General features: G+C 38.3%; 1 protein-coding gene across 1 annotated transcript; it reads right to left on the reverse strand.

Moving 5' to 3' along the window:
• Positions 1–1,676: 1,676 nt before the first annotated feature.
• Positions 1,677–17,843, reverse strand: LOC121387041. Its single transcript, XM_041518052.1, has 4 exons — positions 17,717–17,843; positions 14,810–14,861; positions 12,475–13,388; positions 1,677–1,916 (listed from the first exon to the last, which is right to left on the reverse strand). The coding sequence occupies exons 1-4, from the start codon at positions 17,763–17,765 to the stop codon at positions 1,780–1,782; spliced, it is 1,152 nt and encodes a 383-aa protein (XP_041373986.1). The 5' UTR covers positions 17,766–17,843; the 3' UTR covers positions 1,677–1,779.
• Positions 17,844–18,060: the final 217 nt, after the last annotated feature.

An 18,060-nucleotide genomic window follows, 5' to 3' on the forward strand; every position in this document is an offset into this window, starting at 1 on the left:
TGATCCAGTTGTTTTATAAATGTATTAGAATTTTAATCTTTGTTTTAAAAGAGTGTGACACATAGCTTGCTGGACTAGTCAACAGTTAGTTAGACTTGCCTACAATGAATTGTTTTCTAGTTGTTATATGTTAGAATTTTAATCTTTGTTTTGTTTTAATAATGTGGGACACATAGACAAAACATAGAAATAAATGCGTCATATTATTAATGCGAATAATACGAGCTCGCATTTTTCGCATTATTATTATTTTTTTTTTTTTTTACAGAATATATAGAACTTTGGGTTTTGAAAATTATTTGTGAACGGTGAATAAAATACAACGTTAATGCAATACCCAGAACAGTAAAGTAGTTTACATCGTTTCTATATACGTGGACGTGTAGCCGAAAATAAAGGCTTTTAAAAAAAAAACACCAAATAGCTGGGGTAATAAATAGAATAACAAATTCGGTACCAGTTATTATAAAATTTATGTCCCTTGTGAAATAAGCTCGTGACAAGTGGAAATTATTTCACTCGGGACAAATTTGATAATAACTGGTAACTCGTTACACACAGATATATAGAGAGGAAACCCGCTGTCGCCACTTCATGAGCTACTCTTTTCGATTTGCAGCAAGGGATCTTTTATTTGCACCATCTCACAGACATGGTAGTACATACCACAGCCTTTGTTACACCGGTTGTGGAGCATTGGCTGGAACGAGAAACAGCCCAATGGGCCACCGACGGGGATCGATCCCAAACCGACCGCGCATCGAGCGAACGCTTTACCACTGGGCTACGTCCCGCCCCGGAATTGAATGCAACCACAGTCAACAGGGGATATGGAGAGCCTCCCTCAGAAAGACATTGGGTTAAGTTTAGAGTCAGGGTTAAGAAAATCATACAGTAATGATAAGAGTAATTAATTTTGTCAAAAGGTTAGCTTTAAAAAGAAATCTGGAAAGTATTTTGGGTATGGCGTCATATCCGTTTTACCCTCTGGCAGAAACCCTGGTAGAATGATGGAAATACACGGTGAAAAGTCTTCAGCCCAGCTCATTTTGCCCAAATGTTTCTATCTTTTTTTGGCCGAATTTGACTCTTTTGGGGATTTTCTCCAAGACCGGTGAGGAGGGGGAGGGGGCGCAATTAAAACTCGCTCTGGGTGGGAGCCTGTACCGGGCTGCGAACCCTGTACCTACCAGTTTTATGTCCGATGGCTTAACCACGACACCACCGAGGCCGTTTGTAGTAGCCAACCAGGGTCCCTTTCCACGAAGCGATCTTAGCATTAAGATCATCTTAAGCGCATTAGGAAGTTATGTATTTAAGGTGATCTTACAGCTAAGATCGCTTCATGGAACGTGGCACAGGTTTTGAACAATAATAAAATATGTCTGCATTAGCAAGTAGATGCGAGAATCTAACTGCAGACTTCTTAAAAACCCTAACTACGGTATATGGCCACAAACCACAATTATGTACGGTCACGGGCGTAGGAAGTTGCCTAAAGGTGTGTGTTTTACCACTGGGCTACGTCCCCCCCCCCCCCCCCCCCCCAATAAGAAGTGTTCAGTATTAAAAAGCTACACGTTTGAAAACTGCATGCTCTTTCCTGTCAACGACAGACTAATAGTTTGCTATTTCTAAGCTGTCTGCCTTGAAATAATCAAACTCAAACAGCGGACTACTTGCGAGAATATATTTCCGGATTTTGGTCAGCCACATTGGAAGATATCTGTTATCTGTTGCCATATGCATGGGTTGCATGTTTCTATACTTTAAGAGCTCTCAGACAAGGCCTATATAGCTGAGGCTGTCCAAGTCTCGCTGACTCAGTCTCGGTTGCAACACACAGACAATAACTCCAAATATGCTGAGGAGAAAAAGGAGAAATTCCATCCGGGTGTACATCTCGTTAGTATGAACTGGAAGAGAAACAAAAACTTCATTCATGTGATATAGAGAATAATACATCAGTGGCCGTTAGATACCATTTTTCTCACAACGAATTGTTTTAAAATGTATCTAAAGAGCGAAAGCGAGTTTGATAAGTTTTTTAACGAGGTGTGAGATAATGGTATCTAACGGACACGAATACATTATTCTATTTCTTACATATCCACAAAAATCAGGTTTTATGCAACTTTTAACATATTTATCGACTAAAAGATATTTACAACCCTTTGCACATGTAGCTGACTTGCGCGTCACAGACACATGATTGTTAGGTTAACTATACGTCACAGTGTAATCGATTTCCATCGCGCTGTTTTTTTAATATTATTATTCGACGTATGGCATTGGTGACCTAATCATCACCTAGGAGCAGCCAGTCGTATGTCTTGAAATTGTTAACACACGTAGGCCTACATGTGTAAACAACTATGTGCTATACAAAATAACACATGATGTTCTCACCAACGGGTGTGTAAGAAAATTATATTACAGAGTATATTTCAAACTATTTCCCCAACCAGAGCGCCATGACTATAACACCAAGGGATGTGCCAAGTCTTGTCACGCGGTATCCATGGAAACTAGCCCGAGTACGTAAGAGAGCTAGTCGAACATTTGGACATGTATCTTTAGAGTAATAAAGTTATTACCTACTAGCAATGTAAACAAAGTATGTAAGTTAGGAAAATATTTATACAAAATAATAGGAAAGCGTGAATCTATGGTTACTTAGTTTAAAATAGAGTTCTGTATAGATATTATTATATTCTCCTTAACTGTTTTATACCAACACCTTCCATTATGGTTATATGGTTATATTATATTATAACGTACATAAGCTTATGAAAACATGCCTATTAACCAAACCTCTTTGATATGCTTGGTAACAACTCAAGTAACAGTGCTAGTAGTTGGGTGCAGCACTGAGCAAAGGGACTATCCTGAGTTTGTATCCTTTTAACATGTTTGTTTTCTTTCTGGTGTCACCGGTAACAGTGACGTCACGGATCAAACTCGATCTATTGTTTTCTATATTTTTATTTCGGGCTAATGTTGCATTTCAAATCATTATTATAAGTAAATATTTTTTAAAACGTACATGTATCTAGGTGTTCATCTATAATGTGTTTGGTGTTTGCTATGTTTTTTAGTCAAATAAAACAACGACCAAACTAATATCGAAAGAAACTAGGAGTCAGTTAGTTACACATTGCCTAATATATTTTTTTAAATTAAAAGTTGTGACTTTTTTTTCCTGTGACGTTTTGTCCTGTCTTTTTTTCTTCTTTTTTTATGGCTTTTTACCTGTCAAGTGTTAGTTTACAAGTTGACTGAAACAATTGATTCTCCAGAAGTCACGTGGCAAGAAAGTGCTGGAGCAAAATATTTTCTGAACCGGTAGAACACTAAAAAAAATACCCTATTCTTTTAATCTTTCTTTTTTAATTTGTGGGTTATATTACTTTATATCAATGGTTACCTAAAATTGTAACGATTGTAGTGATGCTTTGGAGGGACGGGTTATATATGTTAAATAACGTATTGCTGTGTGTGGATTTGGCTGCCCAGTCAAGCTTACAGACACGAGATTAAGGTTGTGCGCTATCCGTCATTAAGACTAACAAAAGAAGAGTCTGCCTGAACTGAACTTTATTTACACTCAGGCCGTAGTCTACGGCATATGAGGATATATATACATACAGCAGTCAATATAATTGTAACAAGATGGTGGATGTACATAAATGTACATAAATATAATAAATACATATTAATAAATAAAAAAACATACACAGAATATCAGCCAGAGGATTTGAAAGTATTCATAATTAGATTACAAAATATAGAAAGTTTTCTAAGGACACCAGCTTTCTTCGAGTTGAATAATTTATAAAATGTATATATATTTGGTTTAGACTGACAGAAAGATGGTAAGTAACGCTTTCTTTCATTCTTAAAAAACAAACATGTAAATATATAATGAAACTCATCTCCTATATTACACAATGGACATATTCTATTTTGTAGTGGTACATTTTTCCATCTGCCCGTTTCAATTGGAAGATTATAGTTTGATAATCTGAAGCGTAATAATAGACACCAATGTTTTCTCTCTATAATTGTGATGTATGTCTCAAATTCAACAGTATTTTAAAATAATTTATAATTTGAAGCTTTGGATGAGTTATCAATATAAGTATACCATGATTGTAAGTATTGATCCGTAAGCTTTGTATTAATATACGTTTTCAACATGGAAGCACTAGTAATAGCATTGCATTGTGATAACCATATATATGTACAACCAATATCATCTAAAACAGATTTAACATACATAATCCATTTGTGATTATAAAAGTTATTATTAACATCATTCAGTAATAATGTGTACACCAATAATGACAACTTGGACTGTTTTCCAGTAATTAGTCGATACCAGAAAATGATCATTCTTATTTTTACGGTAATATATACCGGGTAACGTCCAAGTTCTCCATATACTATATACAATGGTGTAGATTTTCTTACAGGTAATAACAATTTTATAAATTGGTTACATAATTTTTCAGTTAATGACATATAATAGGACTGGTAAAACCATGCAGTCAAATAATTTTAGTTGGCACTGGATAGAAATATTATGACATCTGCCTTGTCGTAGAATAAAAAACATAGCCTTTTGTGCTTGTGTACATAACACAAGCACAATAGGCTATGTACAACCGATCGCATTCACTTTTGATGTATTGCCAAATGATCATAGTTAACAACTCGTACCTGTGATAACTGTAAACTATACCTCTTGTTTTATGTGACACTGAACTAGAGCAGTTCGGCGATTAAAGAGGCATGCTTTGGTTTCTTTTAGCAGCTTGGGGATTAACACACATGTAATTACGTTTTGTCGTTAAACATAATAATATGTTTTAAATATTCATGTAATAAGTAAAGTTTGTTTTGTTTAACGACACTACTGTAGTACATTGATTAATTAATTATGGACTATTGAATGTCAAAATCTGGTAATTTTGACACAGTCATCAAAAATAGTTCATATTTGTAAAAATGTAATTATGATTGTAATCATGATTACTGGGCAGTGTAATCGCAATCGTAATCGATTACTTTCATTTTCCTTGTTATCGTAATCGTAATCATGACATTCTTAAGTAATGATAATCGATTACTTTTGTCATGTAATCGCCCCATGTCATATATATATATATATATATATATATATATATATTGGTATCCGGACAAAATCTCACAGGACAAAATCCCACAGTACGAAATCTACCCGGACATAATCCCACAGTACAAAATACCACAGGACATAATCCCACAAAGTGAAAATAGGGACAAAATCCCACAATAAAATTTAAACATTTTATTTTCTTTATTTATTAATATACACAATAAAATCACAGAGTAACTTTCCATCGGATATTGTAGCCAACACCACGAAGAAGCTCTGTAACTGCTTACGTCCTGATTGGCGATCCTGGCACAGGGTGAGTAGGCGTGCCTGCAAATTCTTCTGCTTTCGTCTCACTCGCTTTGTAGGTGGATTCCCAATCAAGTCCTCACTGATTTGGATGCGAACGAAGCAGTCCTCCTTCTGAATGGCTTCAATGAGTATCCAAATGGTTGGATGGCTGTATCCAATAAGGTGCGTGAAGCGATTGTTCCAGCCCTCACACTGGTTGTTGGTGTAGCCTCGTGGACGTTCCACACAGCTGGTGGGCAAAGTGGATGAATCCTTTTGACCCAAATGCCAATCTGACCATGACCTGGTTGAGCACGGCGATAGCTTCCTGTAACATAGGTCCTGTCGAAGTAGGATAGTAGTTCATCTGCACCATCCGGGGTGTTCTCACGCAGGGATGCCATACCAGCTGGAATGTTATTATCTGTCCTGGACAGACGGCTCAGGAAGCTGAACTGTGTGCCCGTGACAGCGTGCTTGAACCTTAATTGGATGTAAGCACGAAAATAAATATAGAACTAACTACTATGTAATTTAATTTTTGAGTGTGGGAATTTGTCCTGTGGTGTTTTGTACTGTGGGATTCTGTCCGGGTAGATTTTGTACTGTGGGATTTTGTCCTGGACTCGTATATATATATATATATATCTGTCCAAATGTCCGTCTAGCTCTTACCGTCAGAAAGAAAAGAAGAAGAAGAAAGAAATGTTTTATTTAATGACGCACTCAACACATTTTATTTATGGTTATATGGTGTAAGACATATGGTTAAGAACCACACAGATATTAAGAGAGGAAACCCGCTGTCGCCACTTTATGGGCTACTCTTTTCGATTACCAGCAAGGGATCTTTTATGTGCACCATCACACAGACAAGGTAGTACATACCACGGCCTTTGATATACCAGTCGTGGTGCACTGGCTGGACTTACCGTCAGAGTACTCGGGCTACATGTAAACGTGCATCAAAATGTTCGATAGAAGTAACCTACTTTATATATGATGGCAATTCGGTTTTTCTCCCTCTCTACCCCTCTTCTTCTCTTTGTCTCTTCTACCCCCTCCCCCGTCCCCCCTCCCTCCCACCTACTCGTCCCTTCCGCATCCAATTCTCGACTTCCTTTTCCCCTCCCCTTAATTCAAATTTTGTTTGGCCGTTGGAAGAAATAACAAATTCGTTCGTACAAATGGTCTTTTTTTTTTTAAGAGCATATTGATTTATTAATCATCGGCTATTGGATGTCAAACATTTAGTAATTTTGGACATATAGTCTTTGAGAGGAAATCCGCTACATGTTTTCATTAGTAGCCTTTGATATACCAGTCGTGGTGCACTGGCTGAAGCGAGAAATAGCCCAATGGGCCCACTGACGGGGATCGATTCCAAAACCGACCGCGCATCAAGCGAGCGCTTTACCACTGAGCAATCTGATTAAAATGAGCTCACATGTAATAGTGGAGCTAATTTTAATTAGATTGACCACTGGGTTACTTCCCGCCCCAGATGGTCATATTCTAAGTTAGACAAAATGTAATTAAACTGCAATTTTAATAATGTAAAAATGCAATCGGTCTAGGATCGATCCCCGTCGGTGGGTCCGTTGGGCTATTTCTCGCTCCAGCCAGTGCACCACGACTGGTATATGAAAAGCCGTGGTATGCGCTATGTTGTCTGTGGTATGATGCATATAAAAGTTCATTCATACTAATGGAGAACATGTAGAGGGTTTCCTCTCTATATGTCAGAATTACCAAATGTTTGATATCCAACAGCCAAAGATTAACATACCGAGATGCTTTAGGTAGTACTAAACCAAATAACTTCCGGCTGGGTCAAAGTTCGAGGTGAACCCAACTTTTGGAGAAGTTAACACCACAAGTCCTGTGATTGGTGATACATGTGAGTGTGTTGGTTCAAAAAAAGTAGGGGAACTCTAATAAGAATTTACAATTGCCAAAATTGTAAGGTATATTAGCTGTGGGGAATGGTTATATGATAGTAGTGAATTAATTGGGCAAACATTACAACCGGTAGTTCAGTAGTACAGTAGGTTTTATGACCACCAAAGATCTTGAAGGACGATTGGGGTCAAAAGTGAAATTTGAAAGTTGACGGGTTTTTTTTATCAGTAAATCGCAAATTGAAACAATAAAAATGACTAAAAACAAAACAATAACAACTATATGATCAACAGAATGAAAAAGATTGACAGAAATAATGTTCCACAGTGATTAATGGACCTTCCTGGAAAGTGTCAAAATCGAGAATGACACCCCACGCACGTGTACGGTACAACTGCGTGATGGATGTGCAAACTATGGAATGTGTTTCGGTGTGTTGATAAACAGACCTGAACGTTCTTTATTAGGATGTCTGTGGTCTAATAATTGATATTAATATTTCAGGTTTCCTTACGTTTTTTGAAGAGTATGGGCAAAAAAATTATGAAATTTTATTTCATCTAGTACCACCGTGTCAAGTAGCCTTGTGCTTGAAACATGTATAAGGTACCTGTAAAAAACAAGTACTTAAATTTTGTGCGGAACTAGGGTAGTCATAGACTATCTCTCAAATGAGCAGCTTGACCCCCAATTTTTTCTGATTCACTTTAAGTGTGAGGGGTGGTAGTATTTATATCCGTGGTGTTTATGTCGATTGGGGGCGGGGTGTAGCCCAGTGGTAAAGCGTTCGCTTGATGCGCGGTCGGTTTGGGATCGATCCCCGTGAGTGGGCACATTGGGCTATTTCTCGCTCCAGCCAGTGCACCACGACTGGTACAAGAACCCAAGAACCACAGACGAGTGCTCTATCGACTGAGCTATATATTTGAACATTGTGCGTATGTGCAGAATCTAGCTCAGTTAAAACAAAGTTTGTTTTATTTAACGACGCCACTAGAGCACTTTAATTTTTTAGCTTATCATCGGCTATTGGACGTCAAACATATGGTCATTCTGACACTCTTTTTTTAGAGGAAACCCGCTGTCGCCACATATACTACTCTTTTACGACAGGCAGCAAGGGATCTTTTATTTCCCCTTCCTACAGGCAGGATAGCACAAACCATGGCCTTTGTTGAACCAGTTATGGATCACTGGTCGGTGCAAGTGGTTTACACCTACCCATTGAGCCTTGCGGAGCACTCAGGGTTTGGAGTCGGTATCTGGATTAAAAATCCCATGCCTCGACTGGGATCCGAAACCAGTACCTACCAGCCTGTAGACCGATGGCCTAACCACGACGCCGGTCCTAGCTCGGTTCGTAGAGCGCTGGCCTGAGGTGGTTTGGTCGAAGGATCGAACACCGCTGCAGTGGACCCATTTTTAAAATCCCAAAGAGTGCCCCATGTCTAGTATATCAATGGCCGTGACGTGTGTTTGAGAAAGTGCATATATAGGATCCCTTGCTGCTAATGAAAAAGAGGGTTTCCGTAAATATTTGAAATCTAATAGCCGAGGATTGATAAATCAATTATTATAGTGGTGTTGTTAAATAAAACAAACTTTTGAACGATGTACCATCTGGCCAATAAATAGTCTTGGCACATGTCACATCCAAGGGCAAACGCTGGGGCGATTCGAACGAACCTCACTCTAAAGTTATAAGAATATTTACAGTGCAATATTAGGCTAATCATATAGATGCAAACCTGTCAACCTTTAGTCAAAACAAAGCAGGAGGTTTGTGTTTGAAAAGCAGGAGATATTTTAAATGCACAAGATTTAAAACAAAATCGCAAGTTTTTAAGATGTCCTGAAAAACATGTAGACAAAAGAATGATACAGGTAAAAATTAAGTTGATGAAATTGCGTTTTGTTATAACTGACCATGTGTTAAATGAATCTAGCAAGCTGTCACACACCCTGATTGTTTTGATTTTCTTGCATGGAAATTTTTTGTTTTTTGTTTCAAAGCTGCAATCTCGCCTCACATTAATTATCATAATTTCATTTAAACATACAAACACACCTGCAGTTTTAATGAATTGTGTGTGACAGTAACCAATATAGATAATAGATAATAGAAACATATGTTTATAGTGCGTCCTTCGGGGAACGCATTTTCACACACACACACACACACACACACACACACACACACACACACACACACACACACACACACACACACACACACACACACACACACACACATATATTAGTGGCGCAGGAAGGTGCCAAAAAGTGTGGGGAGGGGGCCACACTTTTATATGTACACACTTTTACACTATTATAAAGCAAAATTTCTAAAAAGTGCCCCCCTTACCCCCCTGCTTCCTTCGCCAGTGAATATATATACTATGGAATGCTTAATGGTTGTGCATAGGCCTAATATTATTAATTGCAGGTAGATAGTCGATCGTAACTATTAAATTACATATGAAATTGTGTCCGCTACACTATGTCCGTCTGACAATGACATTGGACTCGTCGATTTGTTTGCGAGTCAGACAGTAGAAACCTTATCGTTAGGCGAGGAAGTGAATTTCTGTATCGTTAGTTTCATTATGCATAGGTTGTAGTTAATAATGCAGCTAGCGGTACAGAAATCGCAGCTAGTCATCTAGTCAAATTAATGTACACTTCAGTTCGTACACAGTGATATATACACAAACACATGCATATTACTGGCAAATATCAAAACTTTATTAAGGTGCCGTTTTAACGAGTCAGTCATCAATGAGCCATTTTTCTTGGTCCCCACCCCCCAAGTCGTGTTCGTAAGTATTTCTGTTGAGCACAAAACATATTATACATTTTCTTTTCTGTAAAAGAAGCAGATTGCACACAATCTGACAAACAATAATAGTAATAGAAAACTTTATCAACGTCAAAAAATAAAAGAACAAGTCGACAACTACTCCACAATTCAGTAATAACAAAGGGCCTTTGTTGCAAGCGACCGGCCTCGGTGGCGTCGTGGTTAGGCCATCGGTCTACAGGCTGGTAGGTACTGGGTTCGGATCCCAGTCGAGGCATAGGATTTTTAATCCAGATACCGACTGCAAACCCTGAGTGAGTGCTCCGCAAGGCTCAATGGGTAGGTGTAAACCACTTACACCGACCAGTGATCCATAACTGGTTCAACAAAGGCCATGGTTTGTGCTATCCTGCCTGTGGGAAGCGCAAATAAAAGATCCCTTGCTGCTAATCGGAAAGAGTAGCCCATGTAGAGGCGACAGCGGGTTTCCTCTCAAAATCTGTATGGTCCTTAGCCATATGTCTGACGCCATATAACCGTAAATAAAATGTGTTGAGTGCGTCGTTAAATAAAACATTTCCTCCCTTGTTGCAAGCGACTGGAGCGTTAAGGCGCCGAAAATAATTTAGTGGCTCTGCAAATCAAGGGCAGATAATATGTTTCTAATAGAGGCTATAGGTTCTAATGGATCAAAGCAATTCCTATTGCCGATAATATTAATGTTTACTAATAAAACGGATATAAGCAGAGTTTCAACACACCCAGGAAGTACAGCAATAGAAAATGTGGCACTTCACATCTAATCTACCTGCAAGAAAATGTGTGTGTGTGTGTGTGTGTGTGTGTGTGTGTGTGTGTGTGTGTGTGTGTGTGTGTGTGTGTGACGTATCATTTAAGAAATTTAATTAATATTTTTAATAGCAACCGTCATTTTTGCTGAATAAGTGTATTTACACAAATAATCAGTGTCACATATTACTACCAATCACACCCACAGCTGCTTTTACTCAGTACATATTTGACACGGAACTCTCTTCTTTGGTACTATGCAACCTATATTCCATCCCACAAAGAACGCATTTTTTTCATACTATGGAATTTACTATTTCTGAGCCGATTGTTTTGTAACTTTCACACAAAAATAGTATTTTGTTGTTATTTCCAAAACACTTTTACTTTCCTTTTTACGTCAAACAAACCTTAAAGTGACAGACTGGTTTTTAAACTCTAAGGCATATTGTTCACCTAGACCCTAGTTTTTAAAGTCTAAGGCATATTGTTCACCTAGACCCTAGTTTTTAAACTCTAAGGCATATTGTTCACCTAGACCCTAGTTTTTAAAGTCTAAGGCATATTGTTCACCTAGACCCTAGTTTTTAAACTCTAAGGCATATTGTTCACCTAGACCCTAGTTTTTAAACTCTAAGGCATATTGTTCACCTAGACCCTAGTTTTTAAACTCTAAGGCATATTGTTCACCTAGACCCTAGTTTTTAAAGTCTAAGGCATATTGTTCACCTAGACCCTAGTTTTTAAACTCTAAGGCATATTGTTCACCTAGACCCTAGTTTTGACCCATGATAATGGACACTAAGTTTGGTTAAATTACAGACCTGTAACAGATTTGGATACAACAGAGTGAATCAAGAGTCTGTGATGTTGAAATACCCCTAAAAATAGACTAAAACGCGACTCCATAACCGTTACTTCTCAGACGCACGTGCGTTTTTAAAAAATATGAAAAATTATTTTTTGTGGTATTAGAAACGCCAGGATGACCAGAAACATTTTGGTTGTACGGAAATGGATAATCTAAACACTAAAATATAAGTGATGTTTGATTTTAGTTATCAAAAACAGTGTTTAAAAACTAGGGTCTGTCCCTTTTATTCCTAACTAGTTTCCGGCTCCAATAGTGAAAAACATGTCTCAGTGTTTAAAAACTAGGGTCTGTCCCTTTAATTCCTAACTAGTTTCCGGCTCCAATAGTGAAAAACATGTCTTAGTGTTTAAAAACTAGGGTCTGTCCCTTTAATTCCTAACTAGTTTCCGGCTCCAATAATGAAAAACATGTCTTAGTGTTTAAAAACTAGGGTCTGTCCCTTTAAATCATTTACAAAAAAACCACACGTTTGTATAGAATGATGGGACGGACTATAGGTTTATATTCGAACCCCCTCCCCCCCCCCCCCCCCCCGGAATAAACCACGCTATGTCACTAAAATCTACTGGCATATACCTTTAAAGCGGTGTATGCGGTAAAATCTTAATTCAGTTTGATTGGTTTGAACATAACACAAAAGTGATAATAACACTTTAAGTTTAATTTTTTTGTTTTTACCTGTCTTTGTCTCTGGTAAGTGGTTTTCTAAAGATTCTCTGATGTACAGCAAGAGACTCGCAATCACAACCATCATGGCCGCTAATTCAACAATGACGTCTGGTCTTGCTGATGACGTCACAAGAAACACATTCCGCAGCAACTGCATCGACACACCCAACACCGCCACTGTAGTCACGCTGAATCTTTTTAACAGATACACTGAAACCAAATACGTACATGTCACGTGACAAACGCAAGCGCAAAACAGCCAACCAACGACAACGATCCATTTCTGAGAAAGGTAGATTACCAGTAAGAGACCGACTAACATGAAGTTCAAGGTTGCGAAGGTCAAGGTTAAAACTGATCGATATTTCACGACAGTGTATTCTTCGTGCAGATGTTTGCAACATATGTTTCTCAAAATTATAAAACATAAAGAACTAACTTTTAATAATGATAGTTTATTGATAGTTAACGCGTTTGGGTAACTAATTGTTGCTCCAATTGCGCCAAAAACTAGAATAAAAACATAAGAAGCCTTTTTGTAGTTTTCGAAATAGCCCCTGCAGTAAAGGACCAAAACCATCGTCAGTAGTGCTTCGGTGTATCCTGCCGCGATAGTACTTTCTATTTGACTGTTCCTATGTAGAATGTTTGTAAGTAACGTTCCACCAAAATGAGCGCACGTCAAAATTGATACCGCTTCTTTGTGAGTTACTTCCCCTTGAGAACTTTTCGCTACAAAGGTAAATAAACATGACAGAAGTTCCGCTAGTGACAGGAATAGAGGTAGAAACGTCACGTATTTATCAGCAACAACTGGTTTTGAAGATTCCATAAATTGTCTTTCACAAATGGTACAGAACATCGACGTCACCAGTAATCCCAAACAAACAAACACAGGAATCCAGCTTCCGTGAAGTTTTAGTCTGAAAATAGTCCAACATTAAAACAATATTAATTAAATTTAAAATAAAATATTATCTAATTACCGTGGTGTTATATCTTTATGGCGATGCAAGAAGGATGAAATTTTAAGTAAATGATCTCCACGGGAGTGACTGTACTATAGACGAGGCACTAGATAGATTAATGGAACCAACCACAAGTGCCCACTGTACTCTACATTGTGTAGAGATACGACCCTGATCATGTATTAGGGCTTTGTCGTTCAGATTTATGAAATATGTGGCCCCCTAACAGACCACCTGAGTAGGTGTAAGAGTAATGCAGGGCGCACATTAAGTCAATACTTTTTTTAATGTGCAGGGCGAGTTGCTTCCCTCTATTTAGCAAATTTAAAATGGCGGGCAATTTTTTTTATGTTGTTGAAAAATTTATTTTGTTAATAATGATGCAAGTACTTCAATGGGGATATAGTGAGTATGGTTGGTCATACATTTTTGGGTTTGTGTGTCCATTTGTTACACTATTTCGGTTGAGAAACGATTGAAACATAGTGCCACAAGTTTTGAATACCAGCTATAGCTATTATATATTTATATATATATATATATATCTATAGGGTATGTAACAATATTCGGACGTTATTATTAAATGTCATTGAATTAGAAGTACTTGCATTTTATTATTTTGAATATTAATTTCCGTACACCTGAAGTGGTTCTGAAGTGGTTAATATCGCAAACTGTATTTTTCATAATTCTAAAAACGCTCGTCCGTCTGAGAAGTAATAGTTATCGAGAAAGGCACTAGTTGGTTTAGACGGTATTTCCCTGTTTAAATTTAACATAACAGACACTAGCTGCTCCCCGGTTTAACCGTATCTAGAAAGGCACTAGTTGGATTAGACGGTAGTTCCCTGTTTAAATATAACATAACACACACTGCCTGCTCCCCGGTTTAACCGTATCTAGAAAGGCACTAGTTGGTTTAGACGGTAGTTCCCTGTTTAAATATAACATAACACACACTAGCTGCTCCCCGGTTTAACCGTATCTAGAAAGGCACTAGTTGGTTTAGACGGTAGTTCCCTGTTTAAATATAACATAACAGACACTAGCTGCTCCCCGGTTTAACCGTATCTAGAAAGGCACTAGTTGGTTTAGACGGTAGTTCCCTGTTTAAATATAACATAACAGACACTAGCTGCTCCCCGGTTTAACCGTATCTAGAAAGGCACTAGTTGGATTAGACGGTAGTTCCCTGTTTAAATATAACATAACAGACACTAGCTGCTCCCCGGTTTAACCTTATCTAGATGTGTTGCAGGTTTATAGGTTAACTAAACTTAGTGTCTATTTTCACAGGTTGAAACTAGGGTCTGCGTCTTTAAATAATCCGCTATGACGTAGATTGAAGGCCTTGACAACAGTAAATGTTTACTTACATATCAGTCATCGTATACAATGGGTTTTGTATCAAATATCGGATACGTGAGCCTGGTAAAAAAAGAAATACAAAAATAGTATGTATTATAATATAGTGTTAAATACTATTTAAAATAGGCATACGGTTTTTGTAACGCATTTTAGTAACAAAACTTCCTGGTAACAAAACATTGTATGCTATTTGTCGCTCTAGCCAATGCACCACCACTGGTATATCAAAGGCTGTGGTACGTGATATTTTGTCTGTGGGATGGTGCATATAAAACATCCGGCCTTGCTACTAATGGAAAAAATGTAGCAGGTTTTCTCTCTGTGAACATTACCAAAGGTTTGACATTCAATAGCCGATGATTAATAAATCAATGTGCGCTAGTTGTGCCTTTAAACAACAACAATAAACCCACCAACTTTAAAAAGAACATAAAAACATATACAAACAGTATGTAACTACAATATAGTGTTAAATAGGCATAAGGGTTTGACCGGCCTTGATGATGTCATGGTTAAACCATCGGATATAAGGCTGGTAGGTACTGGGTTCGCAGCCCGGTACCGGCTCCTACCCAGAGTGAGTTTTAACGACTCTATGGATAGGTGTAAACCACTACACCCTCTTCTCTCTCACTAACTACTAACATGTAACTAACCCAAAGTCCTAGACAGACATGGACGTACATAGGGGGGGGGGGGGGGGTTCGATGGGTTAAACCGACACCCCCCCCCCCCCCCCGAAATCGCTTTTTTTAATAATTTAATATATCTGACATTGATATCTGACATTATTATATTTACTCAACATAGAAATATATGCCCAATATCTCTGCAATCTATTTTGGAACCCCCCTTTTCAAAATCCTATGTACGCCCATGACAGAGAGCCCAGATAGCGCGCTTGAACCTTAACTGGATATAAGCACGAAAGTAAGTTGAAATGAATGAATGGATGAATGGATGGATGAATGGATGGATGGATGGATGGATGGATGGATGGATGGATGGATGGATGGATGGATGGATGGATGGATGGATGAAGAATGAATGAATGAACAAGGGTTTAGTAACGGATTTTAGATGCGTGTTCCCAGCAACAAAATTTAAAAATAATATGTAACTAGGTTACAATTTATTATTGAAACGGATACCACGCTATTGTGAAATATTTCAGACGCGTGTATATAGTATTAAAATGTTACAATAGTATGTATCGTACGATATAGTGCTAAAATGGCCACTACACCGTGGAATGAATGTCTTCACATGCTGGGGGTGTAGTTAAACATTTATTCATTCATTTATTCCACGGTGTAGCGAATTTGATGAAAAAAATCTTTAACAAATTCAAATTCCACGTTTCAGATAGCATGAACAACATATTACAAAACTAACATTCATGCCCGTGGGAAGGCGAATGGCACCAATATGTATATTTTTGGTTCTACTCTATTTAAACAAGCATTGTGAGAGTACTGCTAAAGCAATACATGTTCCCTACCGAACTCAAATGTTTTTGGATCTCCTAAATTCAAGGGCCATACCAGGGCCGTACCCTGACCAAAATCCATGGGGGGGGGGGGGGGGGGGGGGGGGGCTAAATTTTATAAATAATGTTTAACATACTATAAAGATTAAACATTTCTATGCTATTACTGGAGATATATATAAAAAAAAAAAAAGGACAAGATTCTGCATACTTCTGTAAAAAGAGGGTAAATCACCATAAAAGTTAAACTTGATCAGTAACAGTACATAATAAAGGCACCGGCCTCGGTGGCGTCGTGGTTAGGCCATCGGTCTACAGGCTGGTAGGTACTGGGTTCAGATCCCAGTCGAGGCATGGGATTTTTAATCCAGATACCGACTCCAAACCCTGAGTGAGTGCTCCGCAAGGCTCAATGGGTAAACCATTTGCACCGACCAGTGATCCATAACTGGTTCAACAAAGGCCATGGTCTGTGCTATCCTGCCTGTGGGAAGCGCAAATAAAAGATCCCTTGCTGCTAATCGGAAAGAGTAGCCCATGTAGTGGCGACAACGGGTTTCCTCTCAAAATCTGTGTGGTCTTTAACCATATGTCTGACGCCATATAACCGTAAATAAAATGTACGTCGTTAAATAAAAACATTTCTTTTCTTTGATAAAGGCATATACAACATTTCATATTAATATCTTCAGACATTGCAAAACAAAAGTCTGGAAAACTAATTTTTATATCTCCTAAGTTCAAGGGCCATAACTCCGTCCAAAATGTGTGAATTGCCATGAAAGTCAAACGTGGTCTGTAACCGTCCATTATAAAGCTATACACAACATTTCAGCTCAATATCTCAAGGCTTTAAAAAGCAAAACAAAAACAACAACAAAACATCAGGAAAAGTATATGTGAGATAGACGGACGGATGAACAAGCAGACGGACGGACAGACAGACAGGAGGACGGAGATGAAACCTATAGTCCCCTTCGGTTGAACCGGTGGGGGACCAATCAAGATAATAATATGGCTTGTTGTAATATCCTCAACTCCCGACTTTCGACTGGTGCGCTCAGATTAACAACTAATGGATTATAGACGAGAATCGAGTTGTAAAGAGCGCTCAGGGCCTAATTTCACAAAATATCGTTCAAGCCTAGTTTCGCACGTAAACGTAAATCTACGACTAAACCACAATTCTTATTATTACTACTAATAGTGCCACTAATATAGTTTGAAATTCACATACAATGTTCCGGCTTCCGTGAAATAGATGACAAACACGTGTCCACGTATGACTGGTATGACCGCTAGTCGCAGACGTAAACTTACGATGGACAGTCGTAGAAGTCGTGAAAGCATAACATTGGCCAATTGTGTGCTGTCAGTTGGTAGTCTGACCCTAGCATAATAATTAAAACTGCTTCAACGAACTTACCTTTTCTAATTGTCACCATATCGTTTGTGCGCTGTCTATCCGTCTGCATATCGGACGTCTCTGTAAATGTATTGTGTTGTATTGTATTGAATGACACGATATTAACGTCGACTCCAGCTGTCGACGTGTACACAACTTTGCCAGTGGTTTGTCAATTGAGTGGTGCGGCAGACTCACTTCTGCCTTCAGCGATTCAATTTTCTTCTCAAGCTGTTTCAAGGGCGGTTCGACAATTTGAAAACACGGTGTGCGTGCGTGTGGGTGTGTGTGTGGGGGGGGAGTATGGTGGTGATTTTCAACTTATCGTGCTCACTGTCGCAGTCCCGTAGGAACGGGGATGTGGG

Source organism: Gigantopelta aegis, chromosome 13 (assembly GCF_016097555.1).
Source record: "Gigantopelta aegis isolate Gae_Host chromosome 13, Gae_host_genome, whole genome shotgun sequence".
Lineage (NCBI taxonomy): Eukaryota > Metazoa > Mollusca > Gastropoda > Neomphalida > Peltospiridae > Gigantopelta > Gigantopelta aegis.